A 25,351-nucleotide genomic window follows, 5' to 3' on the forward strand; every position below is an offset into this window, starting at 1 on the left:
CAGAGATGTGTCAGTGTGATTTTTTGTTTCTTTCACTGTGTTTCACAAAATATCATTACAGTCAAAACCATAACATATTACTTTAGGACATATTGTTCAGCACCAATCAAACTGTATTTGGGTGACCGAAAGAAGAGGTTTTAGTTGGGTGACCAAAAATAAGATTAAGACAAATAATGAATTATACCCATCATAAAGCATTAAAATTACTTAAATGTTCCCCAAACACTCTACTGATGGAGACAGAACAATAATTCACAAGAGAATTAATATTCCCTATAAAAAGACACTGGTTAGGAATGCAAATCATATGTTGCTTTTAAAATATTGTTGTTCATTGTACTCATTGTGGCTATGCTTAGTTTGTAAATATAATTATCATAGGATATTATATAATATTATAATTGAGCCTGTTCCCTTTTAAGTGTCAAAATACATTTATAAAGAAAAAGTAAATACTGCTGCATTCCAAAAGTGGACAGTAAGTAACTAGAACTGAAGAACATTTCTGGACTTTGGAATAAATAAATTGAAGAAAAAAAAGATGCTGTGCAAATGTTGTAGCTGTCCTGCTAGTGCCGTTTGTTGCTGTTAACACTCAGCATCCATGCTGCTGTTTGCTGTGTTGGTACTGTCTGCTGAGGAGCCGATAATCACCTGTGGGTCCTCGTGCTGCGCTGGGTGGCTAAGGCCACTGTGCTGTTTACTTTTCTCCTGCTCTTCATGCTTAAGCTCTCTGAAACACACCATGAAAGATGTTTGAGCTTTATAGTTGTTACGGAACGGTTCTGCATGGACCAAATTGTAGAATGAAAAATAACAAAGGGCTTGGATGTGTTTTGTACACTTGAAAAAAGTTCGGCTCGAACTGCGTTTTATATCTTTGTTTTAGTTTCTTTCCTCCACTTTCTTTCTGCTTTACCTTTCACTTTCTTTTCAAATTATTTTTACTATTATTTTCCATTTACGCTTACCTCGAACAAAGCCCTGACATACCATAACTGTCACCCCTCTACAAAGGTGTGACAAAGGGTTGCAGCCAAGCAAGGCTGGAGAATTCTGGGCAACAGAGCGCTCTCGCACAGCCACTCTGTGCACCACTGCCGACCTCTGCTGGCTGCTGGCAGTGTAGCGTGACGTCTTAAAATAGTGAACATACTAGTACTACCACTACTATTATCACACACACACACACACACACACTCTCTCTCTCTCTCTCTCACACACACACACACACACACACGCGCACACACACACACACAAACAGCATCTTGAAGCTAAAACATTTTTCTCTATATAGAGATGACTGTAGAAGTAAGTTTACCGTGCAGAAGAACCACTGATGACCAATTCAGAGTGCTCTTTCTCTGAGAGAGATGTACACACAGCAGCATTTTGCTTGCTTCCATTTGGTTCTGTTCCCAAATCAGCACTGCTCCTGGGGCTGGAATCACTCCCTGAGAGAGAGCTGCTGCTCGGCCTGTCCGTGTCTTTTCCCGAGTCTGAACTGTGCCGGCCATTCAGACTATCAAATGAAGACACTTTGCTGATCTGACCTTCCACCTCATCTATAAAGGTATGAGAGCAATCCAATCAAAATTGGCTAAATGTTTATTTTTATTTTTTTTTAATGATAAAGGAGGCACTTGTAAGGTTTAAACTGCTTGGATTAAGTACTGTTTTGAGATTAATCAGACTTGTGGTATTGGATAGCAACATTTAAAAAAAAATACACCTTCAGTTCATTTCCAATTAAACATTATGATTGTACTAAATATTTAAATAAATGTGTTTTTACATTTAATGAATTAGATCTTCAAATAAATAACATTCATAAAAACAATCCACATCACATAGACAATCATGCATGGATAATATACAATATTAAGTTAACATAATATAACACATTAATGCTAAGATTAATTTGCTCAAGCACACTAAAATGTACCCTGACATTGGCTTTCAACATCAAGACTAACCTGCTGAAGCTGGTTCACAGGCCTGCTTGCGTCTCCTCCTGAGAATCACTTCCAGTTCACTGTCCTTCTTAACAGGCAATGTCTCCTGGAAGCCACGACTGGGACTCTTTTTCACTGCATCCTGTGAAATCAAATGAAAAACCATGAATCTCACATACTCCAATGTACATGGTCATATAGAATTACTTTCATTTGTCATACACAGTGCAGATGAAGAAAAATAAAGTACCAGGATGCCTTTTAGCTCCTCCATAGCACTCTCCTGGTGCTTCTCCTCACTAGCTGGACTTAGCTGTTGAACAGAAAGTACATACAGTACTGTGTGGCATTTAAAAAACAATGATTTGGTTGCACAGAACACTGTTAAGCTACATATGTTCTTATATATGTATATATATATATATATATATATATATATATATATATATATATATATATATATATATATATAATTCTATATTCTAAATCTTTTATATTTTATACTCAAATGATATGATATACAAGAAAGGCATAGACAGTTTCTGACACTGAAGCACTGAACAGATGGTATATACTAAAATCCTGACTATGTGTCCAACCTATTGATTTTAACCCTATGAGACAGTGTGTTGTCATAGAGGCTCAGTCATTCAATGCCTTAAACACAATCAATTTACTCTCACCATTTGAAATGTCCACCTACAACACAAGCTTAATAATGATTCTATTCCTCGGGGAGCATGACCAAATAGTCCTTTTCTAAAAGAACTTCATTTATCAGGCTTACCACTTACCTTTGAAACAAATCTCTGCAGATGTGCCAGTCAATTCAGCAGGTCACATGCAGAACAAATATAAGATTACCAATCATGAATCAGAACATACGGTAAAATACAGAGCACTGAACAACTATCCACTTAATGAAGACACTGAGCATCACCTTTGTGTCCTGTCCTTTCACAGGTCTGAGAACCACCCCATGTTTGATCCTTTCCATCATTTCATTCACAGCCTTTACTTTGACATCATCCGCAGCTTCTGGCACTGCACAAAGAAAATCCAACATTTGGCAGGTCAAGTCAGAACATAAGAAAAGCCAGGGCTACATAGAATAATGTGCTGTTTGTACTGCGTGGGGCCAAAAGCAACGTCACCTGGAGCCTGCTCTAATTTTGGAGAGCCTTTTCCTGTCTTGGAAGATTTCCTCATGATTGCGATGAGGGAGCTGTTCGACAAAGAATTGTGTATAAAGGGAAAATCAAGAGTTCAGATTTGTGTCTACCATCAAACCACCATTTAAGTATATACTTCTTACTAACATTGCAAGAATAAATATGTATATACACTCACCATCCACTTTATTAGGAACACCTGTACACTTGCTCAATTATGTAGTTATCTGATCAGCCAATCATGTCGCAGCAGCACAATGCATAAAATCATACAGATACAGGTCAAGAGCTTCAGTTAATGTTCACATCAACGTCAGAATGAATAAAATTTGTGATCTCTGTGACTTTAACCATGGCGTGGTTGATGGTGCCAGATGGGCGGGTTTGAGTATTTCAGAAACTGCAGATCTCCTGGGATTTTCACACACAACAGTCTCTAGAGTTTACACAAAATGTTGCGAAAAGCAAAAAAACATCCTGTGAGTGGAAGGTCTGCATGATGAAACACCTTGTTGATGAGAGAGATTAGAGAAGAATGACCAGACTGGTCTGAGCTGACAGGAAGTCTATAGTAACTCAAATAATCACTCTTTACAACCACGGTGAGCAGAAAAACATCTCAGAACACACAACACATCAAACCTTGGGGTGGATGGACTACAACAGCAGAAGACCACATCAGGTTCCACTCCTGTCAGTGAAGAACATGAATCCAAGGATATCATTGGGCACAGACTCACCCAAACTAGACAGTTGAAGAATGGAAGACCAGGTAATTTAGTTTTTCTAATCTTCAACTGTCCAGTTTGAGTGAGCCTGTGCCCATGATAGCCTCTTCCTGTTCTTGGCTGACAGGAGTGGAACCTGATGTGATGTGTTTTTCACACCATTATGTGTAAACTCTCGTGTGTTAAACTCCCAGGAGATCAGAAGTTTCTGACCTGAATCTGCATGATTTTTTGCATTGCGTTGCTGCCACATGATTGCCTTATTAAATAACTGTGTAAATGAGCAGGTGTACAGGTGTTCCTAATAAAGTGGATGGTGAGCGTATATTTCACAGGGTAATTTAAAACATGTTTGTGGACTAAAGGACATGAAGACTACAGTTGTCTATGGCCTGGCCCAAACCTTACCTGAGGGGGTTGCAGCGGGAGGGAGGTGGTGGTGGGGGAGGGGGAGGAGGAGGAGGTGGAGGTGGAGGGGGCTGAGGAGGAGGAGCAGGGGGAGGTGCAGTCCCAGGAGATGGAGCTGGCGATAATTCCCTTTTCCTCTGAGACTCCTGTAGCTCTTTCACTGCAGAAAACAACAAGGTGGGTGGGTGGGGGACTTATAAAATTTCTGATTTGTTAATTTTTAAATGCTATGCAGTCTTAATTTCTGAATATATGACTCATTCCTGGAGCAAAAGAAATTGTCAACATGAACAAACTGGTGCTAGTTAGCCTGATCTTGTTAGTTATCTCTAGTATATCTCCGTTGAAGATGCTGCAATGTTATATAGATAATAAAGATTAACTAACCATCAACCTGGCCTGATGATGGAGGTACAACTGAAACTAGAGACTATTTTCCCAGAATTACAGGATGTGAGCTCACCTCTGCTCTCCAAGTCACCACACTTTTTCACCTCCTGCTGGAGACGTTCTTCTGTGTCTTTTTTTTCCTCATCTAGTAACTCCAGCTGTTTCTGCAGCTGTTCTAGCTGCTTTCGCAAGGCACTCTGATCCAGCTCAACCTCCAAAGCCTTCAGCTACATAGAGAGAGGAAAAGGGAACTTGTAGGAATTACAAAGACATTTCATTGGGAATCAAGATTTATCCCTGCTCCATTTCTTAACATGTCAACCTCTGGAAGAGGTAATAAACCATAAACAATCAACACATAGCACATCCAGGATTAGACATGACAGTAAAGTGAGTTACAGTAAACAAATCAAACCAACAACAACAAAAAACTTTTGTTAATAGTTTTATATTTACTGTACAGCAAATACTTAATCAATTGTTTAGATAAGACCCTATTCAAAACTTGCAGTTCTGTGGCGTGACATTGCAGACGGTCTGTCACCATTGCGGAATATTGATTTAACCTTGCCCAAAATTTGCATGCAAGCCCTGGGCAGCTGCGGATTTATTGATGTCCCACTAGCCGTACTTCACCCTGCACCTGTCTGCTTGGAACAGCAGTTCTGTCAGCAGGGCTACAGTCTGTCATTAACCTGGGAACAGCTGATTTTATTTTCTGATCCATGCCTGTCACCTGGCCCACAATGCTTTAGATAGCAATGTGAAAATATGTGAGCCGGTTTTGAGACCCATCTGTGAAAGTGCCAGTGGATTTCAGCACTTTCTGTAATGCTTTCTTGTAATGCACTTTCTGTAACACTCTATATTGTTTGAGAGCTGCTGGATTTCCCCTCTGATATTTTGAAGCTGTACTTAATGCAGTGCTGTGTATATATACTGTGGAGGCAAGGCAAGACTCGCATCCTCTCATTTGTTATTGCTCCTCAAGGAAATGCTCAATCTGCTGAGCCTGCAAACACAGAGCAACTGAGGTGCAATGCTCAGAAATAAAAATAAAAAACACTACTGAATTGTTGGCCTACTGAGCAAAATACACTCATAACAGATCTACAAGGCACACATCTGGGGACACTGACTTTTAAAGTCATTTTGATTAATCCTTTGCTCAACTGTAGCATTTTACTCTTCAGCTTTACCCTTAAATAGCACATTAGGGTATTTGTGTTTATATATGTACACCTCTTATTTAAACATCATTCATGGTAGAGCTTGTCAATATGACAATACAATATTGAAATCACAAGAAATTACTTCACAGTGCGCTTTTCTGAATGGACTGTTGGTATCATCAGTAATTTTTCAACATTGTCCACCCCTGTTGTCATGTTCAGTAATGAGTAACTGATTAATTAACCAACTGTTATTATTTTGTATCAGATGCTTAGGCTTTCCTTTTTCTGTAAGTTTTAAAATGCAGCACTGATATTTGCTTAGACTTGTTATCAAACCTATATATTATGATACATATCTTTGTGGCAGCGGGGGCGTGGTCTAGTGCAGCTTGTGAATGGAGGGCAGAGTCTGGGAGAAGGAGTGGGTAATTTTATGAATGAGCATACACCTGTGTGTGATTAACAATGATCTATTTATATACTGTGTGTGTGTGTCTTGCAGTAACGTGCTGCATGCCAAGTAGAGAGAGCTGGTGGTGCAGTGCAACAGTAGTTTCCTGCTGAGCTTGTGTGCATGTGTGAAATTTGAAGCAGTTAAAAAGATTGCCATGCAGAAAGCCCAATAATAAACATAAGCTGGCATTCTCTCATACCGGCCTACTGAGTTCTCATTCTCCTCACACCAACCAGGGTGTCACAATCATACAGTATATCTTGTGACATGCTATTTGACAGTATAAGGGTTTTCTGCTGGTGACGACAGTGAGATGGTCTACCTTTTCTTGGTGCTGCAGACGTTCCTGCTCCAGTGTTTTGGTTACATTTGCTACATCCTCCAGTGCTTTGAGCAGCTGAACACTGGGATCTGCCTGCTGCAGGAGAATCATGCTCTGCCTGTTAGCTTCTTTTTGCTTCACCAACATCTAAAGAAGGAAAAACAAGACCATCAACTTTCCGCTCTGAACATTCCAGTTCCAACTGAAGTCCAAAACAAAAATGTGTTTGTAGAATTATCTGTCCTTAAAACTGAAATCAGATCAGTTACAACAAATAATGGCACAATAGGAACCATGAAATGTATTATGACAGGTGTTTAGAAAAACAGTTTACGTTAAACAGGTCGTAATACTAGTGATGTATGTATTTATCAGTAAGAACTATCACATCATACCTCATGTGCATAGGTCTCTGCCTTCTCCCTCAGGCTCTGCTCCAGATCCAACTGTTCCTTCAGTCCTTCATATTCATTAGCAGCCATCATGGACACTGGGAAGACAGATATTATGTGAATGGTAACCCATGTTTTGCTTTGAGTGCTGTACTGTAGCTAAACCATCACAGGCAAAGTGAATACAAACACAGAGGGAGGGAGTTCAGTAGAGATCATATTAAATTACATTTCCCTAGCTAAAGCTATGGGATTTTCTGAGCTAGATCTTGTCCCGTTATTTCCATCATGGTGTTTAAGGGGAACTAGGACTGAGTAGGCTGGGAGGAAAGGATGCTGGACATGCAAGCATGCTGATGTCATGCATAAACAGTTGAATGCTTGGCTCCACAGAATAAAATAAAAGGCCACATAACTGATAATATTACATCAAATTTATTTAGAACATCACTGCTAATCAGCAGCCACTGTATTTCATGACCAAGGGGCACCAGAGAAATGCTCACCTCTGTTGAATCTCTTGATGGTCTTGCTTTGCTGCTCAATGGTCTTGTAAAACTCCTTCATCTCTGCTTGCTCTTTTACAGTCTAGTAAACAGTAGAAAGTGTTTAAAACACATACCATACAAGTCACAGAGTCAGGTCAAATTTAAATAAATAAAAATATATTTTGAAAATGTAAAGTGAAGAAGTTCACTGAAATATTCTTCTATGTCTTCCATGAGGACAGATACTAGAGGTTACTATGAGGCTTCATTACTATTTGATTTATTATTCAAAAGGTTCATGCATGTAGTGCATCCCCAAGTCCCCCACACAGCTCCGTTAAGCACAAGTGAACTCATTCTCGTGTGACAAAACTGTTACTTACAAGGGCTGTCAACTCCTCGATTTGTCTTTTCTGCTCCTGTAACTGACAGACTAACTGCTTTTTTTCCTCCAGTAAAGTGTTGACTGTTTCCTGAAGATCTATGGTAAAAAGTAGCATTTCTATGTAAAGCAGTGGTTGTCTCCTAAATTCTTAAAGTTTTCCTGAACAAGGCACATTTTCAGAAAATCTGTATGATATCAGATTTTTCTTAGAGGACATATATCACATATATGACATATATATATATATATATATATATATATATATATATATATATATATACAGTATCTCACAAAAGTGAGTACACCCCTCACATTTTTGTAAATATTTGATTATATCTTTTCATGTAACAACACTGAAGAAATGACACTTTGCTACAATGTAAAGTAGTGAGTGTACAGCTTGTATAACAGTGTAAATTTGCTGTCCCCTCAAAATAACTCAACACACAGCCATTAATGTCTAAACCTCTGGCAACAAAAGTGAGTACACCCCTAAGTGAAAATGTCCAAATTTGGCCCAAAGTGTCAATATTTTGTGTGGCCACCATTATTTTCCAGCACTGCCTTAACCCTCTTGGGCATGGAGTTCACCAGTGCTTCACAGGTTGCCACTGGAGCCCTCTTCCACTCCTCCATGATGACATCACGGAGCTGGTGGATGTTAGAGACCTTGTGCTCCTCCACCTTTCGTTTGAGGATGCCCCACAGATGTGCAATAGGGTTTAGGTCTGGAGACATGCTTGGCCAGTCCATCACCTTCACCCTCAGCTGCTTTATCAAGGCAGTGGTCGTCTTGGAGGTGTGTTTGAGGTCGTTATCATCCCCTCTGAAGGGAGGGGATCATGCTCTGCTTCAGTATGTCACAGTACATGTTGGCATTCATGGTTCCTTCAATGAACTGTTGCTCCCCAGTGCCGGCAGCACTCATACAGCTCCAGACCATGACACTCCCACCACCATGCTTGACTGTAGGCAAGACACACTTGTCTTTGTACTCCTCACTTGGTTGCCATCACACACGCTTGAAACCACCTGAACCAAATAAGTTTATCTTGGTCTCATCAGACCACAGGACATGGTTCCAGTAATCCATGTCCTTAATCTGCTTGTCTTCAGCAAACTGTTTGCGGGCTTTCTTGTGCATCATCTTTAGAAGAGGTTTCCTTCTGGGACGACAACCATGCAGACCAATTTGATGCAGTGTGCGGCGTATGGTCTGAGCACTGACAGGCTGACCCCTCCACCCCTTCAACCTCTGCAGCAATGCTGGCAGCACTCATACGTCTATTTCCCAAAGACAACCTCTGGATATGATGCTGAGCACGTGCACTCAACTTCTTTGGCCGACCATGGCAAGGCCTGTTCTGAGTGGAACCTGTCCTGTTAAACCGCTGTATGGTCTTGGCCACTGTGCTGCAGCTCAGTGTCAGGGTCTTGGCAATCTTCTTATAGCCTAGGCCATCTTTATGTAGAGCAACAATTCTTTTTTTCAGATCCTCAGAGAGTTCTTTGCCATGAGGTGCCATGTTGAACTTCCAGTGACCAGTATGAGGGAGTGTGAGAGCGATGACACCAAATTTAACACACCTGCTCCCCATTCACACCTGAGACCTTGTAACACTAACACGTCACATGACACCGGGGAGGGAAAATGGCTAACTGGGCCCAATTTGGACATTTTCACTTAAGTGTGTACTCACTTTTGCTGCCAGTGGTTTAGACATTAATGGCTGTGTGTTGAGTTATTTTGAGGGGACAGCAAATTTACACTGTTACACAAGCTGTACACTCACTACTTCACATTGTAGCAAAGTGTCATTTCTTCAGTGTTGTCACATGTGAGGGGTGTACTCACTTTTGTGAGATACTGTGTATATATATATATATATATATGTATATTTGTGACATGTACCTTTGACCTGCTGTTGGTACTGAGTGTAGGGGTCTGGGCTGTGCTCCTGTGGATCGCCCTCCTCCTCCAGAGAGATGCAATCTGATATGCTGGGCAGGAGCTCATCCAGACACGGTCGAGACGACAGGCTCAGATACTTTAGCTTCTTGTTCTCACAGTTCAGCTGTCAAAATATTACACAACTATCAGAGAAACCAAATTTGCATGTAGCATGGAAATTCAGTTTACTAGCACAACCTATACACAATAATCATGTGTGTGTGTAGATTGATAAGAACATGTAAGTGTGGGTTGTGGACTGTCTGTAATAAACATGCATTTAGGCTACCAATGGAGTAAAGGGTAGATGCTTTACCTTTGTGGCCAGTGCTTCAGCATTTTCCCGACAGGACTTCTCAATCTCAAGCTGAGTCTGCAGCACGTTCACCTCCTCAATTACCATTTGGGAAACTACAAGAAACAACAACAACAACAAAAGGTTAAAAACACACACACACACACACACACACAAATTGGTTATACCACACTTTCAGAATTAAACAGATTTGTGTTATTTAAAATTGCACTGTAAGTATAATAACAAAAGCAAACACGTCTTTTTCTAGCATGCAAGTGGAACCACCAAGATGGTTATCTGTTTCATGTTCACAATAGACAGCCTCTCAACAGTTTTGACAACACCAATACCCTTGTTGTCACAGAACCCTACTAGAGTAACTCTACACCCTGTGGAAGCCTTATAACAGCAGATCAGGTGTCATAGCATTGTAGCAAAGTCAAGCAAGTTCACATTCAAATGCCTGCTCAGTAGTGTACCCCTGTATGTGCACACCATTCATGTCTACCATTCATGCCTTTGATTGTTTCTTCTTCTTCATCACAGTGCATTAAGAAACAATAGCAAATGTGGCAATGCATGAGCATTACATCACAAACATAACATGGAAATTGATCAACCAAATTCTGTATATGATTCATTTGTGACTCTATGGGGCTGAATGAAGATGAGATGATCAATTCTTTTACATAGCAGCTAGTGAATAATGCATGAAGAATGCTCTTCTCAGCATGCAGTCAGACTGGAATGTATCATCAGCCTGTTTAAAGGAACGCTGAATATATTTTTTCAACAAATATTTACAACAAACATTTTTCACACTGAAGCCAACTAAGCACATCATGAGACTGTAATGCACAGTGTACCCATGATAGCCTCAGATTCCTGTTCTTGGTTGACAGGAGAGGAACCTGATGTGGTCTTCTGCTGTTGTAGCCCATCCACCCAAAGTTTTTATGTGTTGTGTGTTCTGAGATGCTTTTCTGCTCATCATGGTTATAAAGAGTGATTATTTGAGTTACTATAGACTTCCCATCAGCTCAGACCAGTTTGGTCATTCTCCTCTAATCTCTCTCATCAACAAGGTGTTTCATCATGCAGACCTTCCACTCACAGGATATTTTTTTGTTTTTTTGCATCATTCTATGTAAACTCTAGAGACTGTTGTGTGTGAAAATCCCAGGAGATCAGCAGTTTCTGAAATACTCAAGCCCACCCATCTGGCACCAACAACCACGCCATGGTTAAAGTCAAAGAAATAACACTTTTTCCCCATTCTGTTGTTTGACGTGAACATTAACTGAAGCTCTTGACCTGTATCTGTATGATTTTATGCATTGTGCTTCTGCCACATGATTGGCTGATTGGATAACTGCACAAATGAACAAGTGTACAGGTGTTCCTATTAAAGTGGATGATGAGTGTACATTACGTTATGCAAGTAATTAAAACATGTTGACACTGGTATTAAATAAGAGCTATAGTCATTTGTGCTAAACAGTACCAGTACCAGCTCCACCACTATAATATTATATATATTATACGATAATATTTATATTTATATTACATGATAATATTTCACTAAAAGATGATAATGGAAGGAACATCACCTCAAGCTCATCTTGGCAATGTGTAATATTTTGCACTTTTCCCTGTTAGAACATCACCTCTGCAACACTTTGGTGATAAAGTGCACTTGACATCTAAGTAGAGCTTTCCTGAGGCCCATTATTAAATTTGGTAGTAAAGTGTTAAAATGCTTTTTGCTGTTGATCAATTTTTGCATTTTCATGAATTGTGCAAAAACTTATTTGCTGTAGTAACAGTTCAGACTGTCCTCTATCTGTGTGCCAAATTTGATAATTTACCCGCAAGCGGTTCTATGGGCTGCCAAGAGAAGATGATGAAGAAGAAGATTTCCGATAGTGCAAAAACTTTGACCTGAGCATGGCTCATTCATACCTTCTAATTTATTCATCAGAATGAGATAGGATGTACAGGCTGGTGGTAATGAACATTCAGCTGGACTATGGTTTCGCTCTCTAAAAAGGTCAAGGCTCTCTGTCCTAACAAAGCCCTCTGGACATTAGCTCTGCTCTTTTAGCATCCAAATGACTGACTGAGCTCGGCTGTTCAGATTCTAGGTCAGCAACCGTGTTGTGCTGTGTGAGGAAAATATGGCTCACTCTATCAGCCATACTGACACAGTCTGCTCATGTTAAGCTAATTTTAATTGAAAGTAACATGGAGTACCTCTTTTGATTACAGTGATTTAAGCTCTGCTGATAAATTATAAGTCTCCTGTTAATAACTGTGCGATTTTGTTTGTAACTTAAGTCTTAATTGCACACAAAGATTACAGCCATCTCTCCTCTCCAATCAAAAAGACTAATTCCTGTCTAAAGGTATTTTATATTTTACAAGATGTAAGATTTTAGAATTTCACCCTCTCTGGTAGAAAAATACACCTGCAGAAGAACAATTTGTAACATGGGCTGTGCTGCACTCTTCCTCCACTGCATGCACATTTAGATATAATGCCATGTTGTGTTCCAAAGTGTACAATGCACAATAAGCAATGATATCAATGGTTCAGTGAAATACTACGTAGTACGGTAGTATGTAGTGTGGGATATTGCTCAGTAATACAGAGAATATTATGAGAATAAAATAACTTTATTGTGCACATCAATGTGACTTTCACAGTTACTGAGTACCTCTGAACAAGACCTTGTCTTTTATCTACAGCCAGTCAGCTCTTACAGTGTCCGCTTGATCAAGCTGCAGTGCCCATGCAGTGCAGACTTGTCTCAGTGTTAACTGGGCTCAAACAAACTCCTGCCAATCACAGTATAATCACTGTACCAATATCAAAATTAATTTCGACCCAACACCCCTGATACAACGCTGACTGTGAATTACTATAAAAGGATTGTCAAGGTGACTCACAGCTGCTCAGAAACATCTTATTATAAAGTATTTTTACTCACCTGGTTCAATTAACATATTTTATAATTTTAACAAAAATAAATAAATTCTAAAAATTCTATGCACTCTTGCTTTACATTTGATGAGAGCTTATATAATGATACTGTATATAGTGACTCCTTTTTACCAAACAGATGGTGAGGGATAACTAATACTCATTGGAGCGTCTTTAAAAATAGAGGTGGGAAGCAGTTATTTTGCCAGATGCTGCCTTTAATATACCTCAGTGGTTTCTCCAGCACAGCCAATGATTAAATAGCATTTGGACCAATCACATTCAATCAGCACAGACCCACAGCATGTCAGCAATTACAGTGAAAAAACTACACTGACATTTGCAGAGTCATGTTAGGTACTGCAGAAAACTATTCTTACTGTTAGTGGGAGTATGTGGCTTAATGAACTGACCTACTGCGCACTGGCTCCAATATACTACGTCATGCACATAACATACTTTGTACATTTGTACATGGACTGCAGGTAAATACAATCATAGAAACAATCCTGTGACAACAGTGGCACTTTCAGTTAGTAAATAATTAATAATTGTCGTCTTAAATAATTCAAAGGAAAAGTGCCTGGCAGAGATGAGTACAGTATTTGTCAGAGTCTATTAACACTCCACTGGGGATGATGGTAGCTCCAGGAGGAAGCTTTGATTGTTTCAGAAAGTCTGGGGCTTCATCTAACTGAGCTCTATTGATCCATACAGCATGTACTGATGAGCCATGTACTACAAACATGTAATAATAATTTTTTTTTTTTTAAATAAAGGCGTTTCTATTGAATTTTAATGTAGGTTAAAAGCTTTAATATAGGAACTTACTATTCCCAGTTTTCTATTTTGAATATAATAACATCATCAAAGTTAAGATGACCAGTTAAGATGACATGCATGCATAGCATAAAAAGCATGGACGTAACGGGAAACCACATCAGATTGCCGCATTGCTGCTTTCAGCACAATTGTAGTTCAAGCAGTAGCAAATTCAAATTTCAACTTTTGCACACTTGCAGCTCACTTCCAGTTCTAAATCGGGCTCATAATTCAAGCAGAGAGACAGCGATGTGCATGATAATGATAAAGAATCCATATTATCTGTACCACTTATCCTACACAGGGTCATGGGAAGCCTGGAGCCTATCCCAGGAGACTCGGGCACAAAATGCAACCCATTGCAGGGCACAATCACACACACACACACACCCATTCACACACCATGCACAATTTAGAGATACCAATCAGCCTACAATGCATGCCTTTGTACTGGGGGAGGAAACTGGAGTACTTGGAGGAAACCCCAAAAGCACAGGGAGAACATGCAACCTCCATGCACACAGAGTGGAGGCGGGAATAAAACCCCCAACCCTGGAGGTACGAGGCAAACAGGCTAACCACTAAGCCTGGTGTTTAGTTCACAGAATTATCAAAAAGCAGTCATGAACGCATGGAATTATTTTGCATAGGTAATTATTTTAGCAATTTTATCATGATATATATCTTTTCAAGATATGAAATTACCCATATCTTCACTGTAAAACCGGATAAGTTCATTTAACTCAAAAAATTTGAGGAAACTAATTACCTCAAAATTTTTAAGTTGATAAATCAATTTCTTTAAGCCAAATACACTTAAATTACAAAGTTTGTATCAAATTTTTGTTATATTTAAGTGTATTTGGCTTAAAGAAATTGATTTATCAACTTAAAAATTTTGAGGTAATTAGTTTCCTCAAATTTTTTGAGTTCAATAAACTTATCCGGTTTTACACTGTTTATATACGATTTGGTCCATGTTGCCCAGCACTATGTGAAGGTAAAAACAGTCAACTGGAAAAGGCAACTGGATGCCTAATAATGTTTAAAATCTTGCTAGCTAAGTTTTATTCCCTCAAACATTGAATGCATCTACTCCGCCATAGTAATGGAAACTTAAAATGCAATTTACTTCCTTCTCACTTTTGGAGGCAACTGGATTTGAAAATGGCAGCCTCTACAGTAACTTGTGATTGGGGATACATGCAAAAGAGACACATACTACATTTCCTTTCAGGAAAGCCTACACTACAAACAGAAGAAAATGTCAAAATTTCACCATATGAAGGATTTCCCCAGCCCACCATGTATACACTAGAAATGTAAAAGAGCATGAGTGGAGGATGCTGACTTTGCACAATACAAGTCTCATCCAGCATCTTTCAAATGAAGCTGGCTAAGCCTGGATGCAGATGATCAATTACTTCTAGAAGTACTATACACAGTTTCCCTGACCCATTTAGGAAAAACACAGACTAGAAAAATCAGGAAGTCAGGAAGTTAAAGAATATGTTCAAGAATGCACTCTAGAAAAAAATGGGCTCCTCACAGCTTCTTTGGATAATCAGTGTGTCTAGGTTTCTAAATGGGGTTTACTTGGAACAAAAAGAAACCCATCTGTCATGGGGTTCTTCATCCATCCATCCATTTTCCAAACCGTTTATACGACACAAGGTTACAGGCCTATCTCAGAGAACTCGGGGCACAAAGCGGGGGACACCCTGGACAGGGTGCCAACCCACCACAGGGCACAATCGCACACACATTCACACACTACGGACAGTTTGGAAATGCCAAACTAGGGGAGAAAAACAGAGTACCCAGAGGAAACCCTGAAGCACGGGTAGAGGTACGAGGCAGACATGCTCACCAATAAACCAGGGTTCTACATATAAAATATAAATTTGAACCTTTTACACTGGTACATTTAAGGGTATAACATGAACAAACATTGATGTTTTGAAGGTATTCTATTCAGGATTGTTTAGGAAAATGGCAACACAGCATTTACACTTACATTTGTGACTGAAATATTGTGAGTTCAGACCCCAGGAGTTTCTGTTCGTTCTTGAGAAAAGCCCTTAACCCATAACTAATGAAATCGATGCCTGGATTAGATTCTGCCTGAGTGGCCATTTGGATAAAAGTGTCAGCCAAATAAATATATTTCTGTATTAATTTTTTTCTTTACGTGTACCATATCAATGAGCATTTAGCAATAAAAGTGCTGATTTAGCAATGAAAATCATTCATATATTAAAAGATTACTAGCATTATAGCACTAACTCACCTCAAACAGCTTTCAGGTGAACTTACCTCTCTTAATATGCTTAAGCTGTCTTTCAGCTTCGTCTCTCTCTTCAGTCAGTCTCAGGCACTGAAGAATTTATAAAAGGGGACGACAATCACTTACCATGACAGACTCAGCCACTTTGTGTTAGACGTGTCACAATGAAAAGCATTTTAAGACAAACTGAAAATAAGATACTTTTCTGTACACATATTAACAAATTACATGTTTTGCTAAAGCAGCAACGCAACATCAATTCTTTTGCTATTTTGTCCAGTATGTTTCGTTTGAAGCTTGTCCATGTAAAACTCTGCCATAATTTGTAATCAATGTTAGTTTAAGAAAGGTTTCAAATAAAAGTGATGGGATTTACCCTGCTGCGGGTCAAACATAAAAACTCCCTGAGACGATATGAGGTGACATGGGAGAGTGGGATTAAAAATCATTACTCTTCCACAATTGTACACTTCTTATGTACAAGTGTACAGTATCCGGGTGGGATTATCTACTGAAGAATAGGTGAGACTTGGGCACAAATTGTTTTTGGGAACTGCAATCTTTAGAGCATCTTCATGGGCCCATCATATTGTACCCTTACTGTGTATCTTGTACCTGGGAAAGTGCACATGGTTTAGCTTTTTGAAGACCTTTTTAAACATCAGTGGTCCTTAAGGTCCAATTATATACCTTAAAATGTCTGAGTGTGTATATATTATATATATATATATATATATATATATATATATATATATATATATATATATATATATAGCCTGTATTATTATCACTGTGTTATTATTACGTGCAGTGAAATGAAAAGAGGCACAAACAATTCAGCTGCAGATGGGTGTGTACCACTGTGGCCTGAATAAATCAAAATGCCGGTTCGCTGGTTTAGCGGGTACTGTGTGACCTAAAGAAACTCGATATTACACTTCATCCACGATTTATAATCACCCCAACAGCGTAATTCCTACTGTACTTTATTTAGTTTTCCAACCAGACCATCCCTTACCTCAGTCTTGACTCTGTGAGCCTCTCCCTGCTCGCCTCCTCCACCGGCCTCCATCGCTTCTGAAATGATGAACAAGGTAAGCGCGCGCACAATAGACTGTTAGAAACGGACACCGGGTCTGTTTAATATCTTTTATAAACTCATCACCTGATTGAAAAAACAACTGTTCAAGAAAGAGAAATTAAATGTGTCCTAATTATATTACCATTACCAGACAGCCGCCTCGCATCCATAGCCCTTCAGCAGACAGTGAGTGGTCCCACCCGGCTGGATGAGAGCGACCCCTCTACTACTCACACTGCGTGTGCGCGCAGCCAGCCTAGACACGGGAGCGCGCACGACAGCGCAACGATGGGCCGCGTGCCAGAGTTCAAATAACGATTATACATAGCCCCGTGCCTTCAAACCGCACATTACAGATGAATATATTCACCAATTCATAGCAAAATAAGTATACGGAAAAATAAAATCTTAATTTTTCGTGTTATTGGTGAAAGTAATGAATTGCATCCTCTTATATGATATCATTCATACGCACACTTGAGCGAGCTCAGCCAGACGTGGCTCCGCCCACAGGGTCAAAACTCTGATGCGTTTTCCATCCTATCCAGCATGGTATCATCTTTAATACAAATTAATATATACAATTAAATTCACTTGGTTTGAGGGACATTCTGTAAACGAGCCGCTGATTTCTGATTTGATAGTTAAAAAGAAAAAAGAAACAGGAAAATGTATTTATTCATAAACTACCTATTATTATCTACAGTTTCATTTTTATAAAGTGTTCATTTTTAAGGACTCAGTGATTAAGGCAAGACACTTCATGTAGAATAGACAAGTTTAACAAACTTCATCTATAACATGTCTTTTCTTAAACTGTAGTAATTGTTTGGTTTTTTTTACTCTTAATTCAACATTTAAAAAAAAAATCACTGTTTTGTCCATCCACTTGTGAAAATATATGAAATACATTCATGAAAATGTACATTATTTAAAATATTACAGAAGAATTAACCCCAAATAATATTGATAATTGTATATTTAATTGAATATCACCAAAGTAAATATTTGGTGTGACGACCCTTTCCTTAAAAAAATTTGTAATCTCCGGTACAATTTGTGCAGATTTACAAGGAAAGGAGCTGGTAAGTTTTACTGAGCATCTTGCAGAACCAGCCATGGTTCTTCTGGAGACTCTGACTGTCACAACTGTGTCTTGTTTTTGCAGCAAAACCCTGCAGCCTTCATTCTGTTTTCTTGTCTGAAAAGTGTCTCTTACATAATATGCTGCTTTCTCTACTGACATACAAACATTTTTCTGTAACATTTAATTTTGTGCTGGAAAATTAATGTTGAGAAATCTAAAATGTTTTTTTTTTTTTTTTTACTGACTTGATAATGCAGAAATCATAAAATAAAAATCTATAATTATAAATTTGTACTATTAAAATAGGGTGGCTAAGACTTTTGCACAGTACTGTGTGTATATTTTTTATATATATATATCTATATATATACACACACATACACACACACACACACACACACACGCATACATACACACATATACACACACACACACACACACACACACACATATAATGTATGTATGTATGTATTATTAAATATGCCAATTAGAAAAAAAAATCTAACCCTAATTTCAGATTTAGAAAAAGTTCCAATATAAAATATATTAGTGATCAACTGGCAAAGATTTCTCTTTATATTCACAAATTATTAATTGCATAACAATATTAAATCTAAGAATGCAGATTTAATAATAGCATATATCAAGCTTAAGTAAACTGTTAAGCTTAAGACATTTTATCCCTCATTCTAAATAGTCTCAGACAAATCCTGATGTCTGATATTGTCTATTTCCAGAGACGCTTCAAACCTTTGCAAATCTAAAACAGGAAACTTTTCCCTTAGGGCAAATTATGGAAAGCTAAGACATGCTTCAATAAACAATAAAACAAGTGAACTTGAGTTAATTTATTAGCAATAAAAACAGTTTAGAAGAAAATTATTTTTAGTAAAAATATTTTCCATTTATTTAAAAATGCATTTGGTACTATAAAAAAACAAAAAAAACAAAACAATCAAAAACAGTCACAAAGACAGGGCAGGAAATAACAGTGATAAAAAAGGTTTGTGGCAACAATGAAAGAGATGAAATATTGAAGTACTTCATCCACATGCATTTAAAGTTGGACTGATGTCCAACGGATAGTCTGATAGTGATCTCAGCTGCTGTTAAACATCAATGAAAAGTGCAGTAAGTGGTACAGATCCTCACAATGATGAAAAACATTGCTATAGTCCACTCCGAAACTATTGGAATGGCAAGGCCAATTATTTTGTTTTTGTTGTAGACTGAAGACATTTGGGTTTGAGATCAAAAGATGAATATGAGAAGAGATAAAAATTTCAGCTTTTATTTCCTGATATTTATATGTATATGTGTTGAATAACATAGAACATAACACATTTTGTATCAGATCACTAAATTTGTTGGTGAGCAAAAATACTGGAACATGTGACTGACAGGCGTTTCTTGTTACTCAGGTATGTTCTATTAGATTGATTCTTTAAACAATAAATAGCTCTGAACATCTACTCTTGGTTTTAGCCTTCAGTTTCTCTTGTGAAGACTGTATTTGTTGTTAAAAAGTATAAGCCAACATGAAGCCCAGAGAGCTGTCTATGGGAGAAAAGCAAGCCATTTTGAAGCTGAGAAAAGAGGGAAAATCAATCAGAGGCATTGGGCATAGCCAATACAACAATTTGGAATGTTGCGAATAGGAAAGAAACCACTGGTGTACTGAGCAACAGACACCAAATGGGTTGGGCAAGGAAAACAACAACAGGTGATGACAGAAACATGGAGAGCTGTGAAAAAAAAACCCCCAAAAACAGTCAGTCACATCAACAACCTCCACAGGGCAGGGGCGAAGGTATCACAATCCACATTTTAAATAAGACTTTAAAGAAGAGAGCAGAAATATAGAGGGGATACAACAAGATGCAAACCACTCATCAGCAGTAAGAATAAGAAAGCCAAATTGTAATTCACAAAGAAATACAGAGATGAGCCACAAAAGTTCTGGAACCAAGATGAACCTCTATGAAAGTGATAGAAAGGCCAAAGTGTGGAGAAAGAAAGGATCTTTTCATGATCAAAAATGTACAAGCTCATCTGTGAAAGATGGTGGAGGTAGCGTCATGGCTACTTCTGGAACAGGCTCACTAATCTTTATTGACAATTTAACTCATGATGGTAGCAGCACAATGAATTTAGAAGTTTACAGGAACATTTTGTCTGCCAGTTTACAGAGAAATGCATCCAAATTAATTGGGAGGATTGTGTGTTGGGAGGAATTGAGAGGAAATTAATTGGGTTCATCATAACCCAATAGAGCAGCATTTCACCCCCGAAACAAACAACTGAAAGATTCTGTAGTAAAATCCTGGAAAAGAGACACAAAACAAGAAACCAACAGTTTGGTGATGTCAGTGAGTCCAGGCTTGATGCAGTTATTTCAAGCAAGGGATGTGCAACCAAATATTAAGTGTTATTTACTTTAATTTACTTCAAGACTTAACTGTTCCTATACTTTTTCTCATTTAAACATTGTGTGGTCTGATACAAATATCAATATGTAAATACCAGGAAATAAAAGTTGAAATCCTAAACTCTCATCTCATGTCCATCTTTTGATCTTTCCCAAATGTCTTTGGTGTGTAGCACATACAAATGAATTGGCCTTGCCATTCCAATAGTTTTGGAGGGGACTGTATGTTGAAAACTGGATACCAAACAAGAATACAGGATATTCTCATTCTAACAAATATTTCCTTGTCTTCCGAAACATCCTTAATAAACACTGGCCCTAAAAGAATGAAAAGGAAGATAATCAGACTTTCAAACAACAAAGATTAAAATGTCAAAACTATTTTAACATAAATGGTCCAGATATTGCATACATACTAACCTAATTCTCCTCCTAAATGAACTAATGACTTAAATTATGGCAATCCACCTTGTCAAGATTCAGTTATGTGCAAAAATGCTTTTGTCTGTCAAATAAAATAGATGCTGAACAAACAAACATTATAACACTTACCTGGAAAATGCTGCAATGGTTATTAGAGCCAGAACCAGCTCCGGAGCATAGAAGCAGAGTAAAATGGCACTGAGGACAAATTCGAGACGCAGTATAAATGTCTGCAGGAGCATATAGTAGACACTTAGTACTGTGCATGGCACCAAGACACCGACACTAACAATGAGCATCAGAGAGCGCTCACACAGGTTTCCCTTCCATCCTGAAAAGGAGGATTTCAATCACCAAGTCATCAACTACAGTCAGAATTGCTACAAAGCATGTGAAATGCTTATCCATGATTTAATTAACCCCAGTATTATTTTACACTGACCATAAAATAGTCGCAGGGCTTCCAGACCAAGGTAGAGAAGCAACAGAACAATATCCAGTATGAGATTAGCCTGAGGGTATGGCAGCAATACACCTGAAGAGGTGATTAATCATAAATATCATCAATATTCAGCACTTGTTAAATTTCATTGGTGCAAATTTACATAAAATTGAGTCTATTCATGCAATATAACACAAGGTCAATAATATAAAACCTGCTTCACATACGGACACTTAGTTTCCAGTTTATTAGGAATCCCTATCATGTATATACACCCACTGGCCATTTTATCTACTACATATCTAAAATGTATATATTACTAACAGTAGCTTATCTGTTGCTCTGCACAATTTGTAGTGTGGCACTGTAGTGTGTGTTGCAGTAAACACAGAAGTTTTTGCTAGGATTTAAATACTGTGTATTCTCAGGTCCTACTTTATTACACACATACACCTTGTTCATACACAGTCAAAGACTGTAGCCTTTTTTCCATGTACAATTTGGGTTAATTGTTCTCTAGTATTTTAGCAAAGCAGTAGTAACATTTAGGTATTTAATAACCATAGCAATACTGTTGCTTCTGATATACTCATCACACCACATCACAACCATGTCAGGCTCACTGCTGTTCTGAGAACAATTCACATCTCTCATGGCGAGGCAGCAGTGGCCCTATGTTCATACCTCTGTGGAGGGAGTATAATAAGGGCCAAAGAGTGAACATACAATGTAAGTGTACCTAATAAACTGCCAAATTAATTTAAAAATATGAAATTTACAAGAGGAGAAATCATGATAATTTACCTTTATAGATAAACATTAAAATTTCAGCTATAAAGAAGGCAGCAAAATACCAGCTGTTCAAATAAAACAGGACCTGCAAGGGCATGGAGGACAACTGAGATTTTGTTAAGAAGGGTAATATCAGAATGGGTTTTTGCTGAAACAACATATGAGTACAGAAAGGGGAGCAGGAGTTAATATTATATTGAAAGGATACAATGGGGTGCCGTCCTACAAAGGGGGAAAAATGGTTACAATCCTGTTTCACATTAACCGATGGTTCTTATACTGAATAAACTACTGAGGTTATGCAGATCGTTAGTTTGAGCAGCCCATATAAAATGGGGATGATAAAATCGTTGAACAAATTTCATAATCCTCACATACAACAACTTATCGGGTAACGTATATGCCTTAATAAAAATAATTTTAAAAAAAAGGCTTTATAATAACTTGAGCAAAACTAAGTACGATTATAACTGCACATATAACCATAAGCGATTTTAATTGCAGGCACAACAACGCCATTTCTCTAAAAGGCATATGTTTCACTTTCTACCCACAGTAAAAGTATGTTCAGACTACACTCTTTAATTAATTTTGTTAGCCAAACGTAACACCAGTTACAGTTAATGATTTAATTCTTTACAAGCGTCTTACCGTGGGCCGCCATGTTGGAATACCATGGAGACGGCGTCGTATTTTGGGCGCGACGGCCACTTCATCTCCAATAAAAATCCGTGAAATATACATGTGACTACGGCCCAATCAGAAGCCAGAGGATGGGCATGCGCAATAAAACACGAGCGCAATGGCATGGTGTTGCCAAGTCAGCGGCATTGTTGCAGAATGGAGATGCTGATATTTCAAGGTGTCCGACGATTCAAGAACCAGTGGGAGTTAAACTACATGTGAGATTTTGTATTCATTATTTATTTACACTTGCGTTTAAATTCATTTTTTTCCTTACATGTGGAAAAACAGAATTAACACTGAAAGGGTAGAGATTCTTGGTACTCTCATTAATTCCTGACCTTTCAGACACCTGAATCATCTCTTAAACGTTTATATAAAATAACACCCAACTCTCCCTTCATTCCACTCTCCATAACATTAGTTCTATGAACTATGGCATGAATGCATCCATCAGTGAACTTATCTATTCATTTTCATAGCTAGATATTCTTTATTTATGGTAATATACTATTTTATAACTGTAGGTTTCTCATTTTTCTTTTGTTGTTATGTATGCACACACTCATTCACATATATGGGTAATTTAGCACAGCCAATCCAGCTACCTGCATGTTTAGAGAGGTGGGAGGAAACCAGAGAATCTGAAAGAAACCCATATGAGAAGACAGACAGTAATCCAAGCTCAGGATCAAACTAGGAACCCTGGAGCTGTGAGCCTGAAATGTTACACTCTACGCCACCATGCCATCCATATGGTATTCTAAATAATATAATTTTTCACATGGAATGCAATAATTTAACATTTAACTCTACTCTCAAAACAGAAAGAAATGTGCTCATAGATAAACAGGCAATCATGATTTAATACACATTTAAAAATTCTATCAGTTTCAACAAAACAATAAAAATATTTTGTGTTTAATAATGGAGCAATATGCCATTTTATTCAACTGGATATCGTTTCAACAACAAATTCAGCTGAACTTGATACATCCTTGAATAAAATGTTCCTGCAAAATTGTTTTATTATTAAAACACACGTTTATGGTACAGGGCGGTCTATGATGACAAGAAGAGAAGGCTGACACCTCTCCCTATTTTCTGCACTAATTGGGGCAACCGGAAGTCTTTCCAGTCAGGCCCATGACTGGTTGTACCACCCTCCTACCAGTTTTCATTTGGCTTAGGGTCAGCGGGGCCCGCTCTACTCTGCACCCTTGAATCTGTCCTCTTTCTCTCACAGCCTTTCCGTTATGTAAACATTACTTTTTAGTTTCCACAGAGCCACTTCTTTCCTTGTGTTCCTAAGAAAGTGCAAGCAAAGATATAAAGCATCAGTACTAACATATTTTTGGGAGAAAAAAAATTGCAGGAAAATTAAGATTCAGCACAAACTCGATAAAAGAAACAAAACACCTGAACATTTACCTTCACTTTCTCATGATGTTCAGCACTTCTGCAGTGCTCGTCTTTTGCTTCCTCTTCACTGGCATAGATGACATTGCACAGGTTACAGAAGTAGCCCACCACAGGCCGGACAAACTCAGTTCCTGTGAACACAACACCAGATTTTGGTTCCATGAACTAGCACACCACATACTTCACCAATCATACGCCGTAATATGCAATGGAAGGAGAGAATACTGCATCACTTACCTACTGGGTCATTTGTTTTGAGAGTTTCGTTTAAAGATTCTGTGTTACCATTTAGTGCATCACTCTGCTGCTTATTATTGGACTCCTACAACAAGAACATAATATGCAATAATATTTACATATTAGTAGCAACATGTTTATTGGGACTTACATTTCTGGGAGAGAAAAAGAAATTACAGTCCTCAACCACTAAAACATATGGACAGTAAAGCTCTGAAGAATTATTCTAGTGTTGCTGTAATTATGCGATGAGCAACACGAAGGCAAAATATGTGCTCTAATAACATCTAGCACTATCCCAGCACCAGTATCACCAAACTTGTTTATTTATTCCTTCATTTACCAAGCCTACTGATCTGAAGTGTTTTTCCCATACATACAACAGTTAATTTCCAATAAACATTTTAGCAAGCTTTTAGCAAGTCTGCAATGTGGCAGTGAAGATGTAGAAATAATAAGAGTCATGACCATTCAATTCTTTTCCCCTCATTTTCCACCTCTGATCAAATTCTTGCCTCCTTCACATACAGTGGGTTCAGAAA

The 25,351-nt window shown here is 38.2% G+C and overlaps 3 protein-coding genes across 9 annotated transcripts in view; all 3 read right to left on the bottom strand.

Annotated features, from left to right (window-relative positions):
* Positions 1-288: 288 nt before the first annotated feature.
* On the bottom strand, positions 289-17,971 carry shtn3 (shootin 3). Its single transcript, XM_053631656.1, has 16 exons — positions 17,232-17,971; positions 16,243-16,303; positions 10,140-10,234; positions 9,785-9,947; positions 7,871-7,968; positions 7,506-7,587; positions 7,003-7,097; positions 6,608-6,754; positions 4,730-4,883; positions 4,267-4,426; positions 3,113-3,183; positions 2,887-3,002; positions 2,209-2,271; positions 1,980-2,100; positions 1,325-1,568; positions 289-736 (listed from the first exon to the last, which is right to left on the bottom strand). Exons 1-16 carry the CDS (start codon positions 17,283-17,285, stop codon positions 592-594), a joined length of 1,869 nt encoding a protein of 622 aa, XP_053487631.1. The 5' UTR covers positions 17,286-17,971; the 3' UTR covers positions 289-591.
* Positions 17,972-19,037: 1,066 nt separating this feature from the next.
* tmem216 (transmembrane protein 216) lies at positions 19,038-23,818 on the bottom strand. 3 transcript variants are annotated; one of them, XM_053631017.1, is made up of 6 exons: positions 23,118-23,818; positions 22,675-22,688; positions 22,479-22,572; positions 21,675-21,767; positions 21,362-21,563; positions 19,038-21,127 (listed from the first exon to the last, which is right to left on the bottom strand). In XM_053631017.1, the coding sequence occupies exons 1-6, from the start codon at positions 23,128-23,130 to the stop codon at positions 21,112-21,114; spliced, it is 432 nt and encodes a 143-aa protein (XP_053486992.1). In that variant the 5' UTR covers positions 23,131-23,818; the 3' UTR covers positions 19,038-21,111. The 3 variants fall into 3 exon arrangements, with proteins under 3 accessions (XP_053486992.1, XP_053486991.1, XP_053486993.1); XM_053631016.1 differs by having other exon boundaries at positions 22,479-23,818; XM_053631018.1 differs by lacking the exons at positions 22,479-22,572; positions 22,675-22,688 and having other exon boundaries at positions 19,039-21,127.
* A 165-nt stretch (positions 23,819-23,983) lies between these two features.
* Positions 23,984-25,351, bottom strand: part of matr3l1.1 (matrin 3-like 1.1) — a 39,207-nt gene continuing 37,839 nt past the window's right edge. For 3 of the 5 annotated variants that reach the window (XM_053631011.1, XM_053631013.1, XM_053631009.1), the window contains 3 exons: positions 24,810-24,894; positions 24,582-24,703; positions 23,985-24,457 (listed from right to left, as the gene is read on the bottom strand). In XM_053631011.1, the coding sequence (XP_053486986.1) occupies positions 24,416-24,457; positions 24,582-24,703; positions 24,810-24,894 (249 nt within the window). In that variant the 3' untranslated portion in view covers positions 23,985-24,415. Of the gene's footprint in view, positions 24,458-24,581; positions 24,704-24,809; positions 24,895-25,351 lie in introns of all 5 variants that reach the window. The other 2 variants (XM_053631012.1, XM_053631010.1) reach the window with 2 other exon arrangements.

Source organism: Ictalurus furcatus, chromosome 8 (genome assembly GCF_023375685.1).
Source record: "Ictalurus furcatus strain D&B chromosome 8, Billie_1.0, whole genome shotgun sequence".
Classification (NCBI taxonomy): Eukaryota; Metazoa; Chordata; class Actinopteri; order Siluriformes; family Ictaluridae; genus Ictalurus; species Ictalurus furcatus.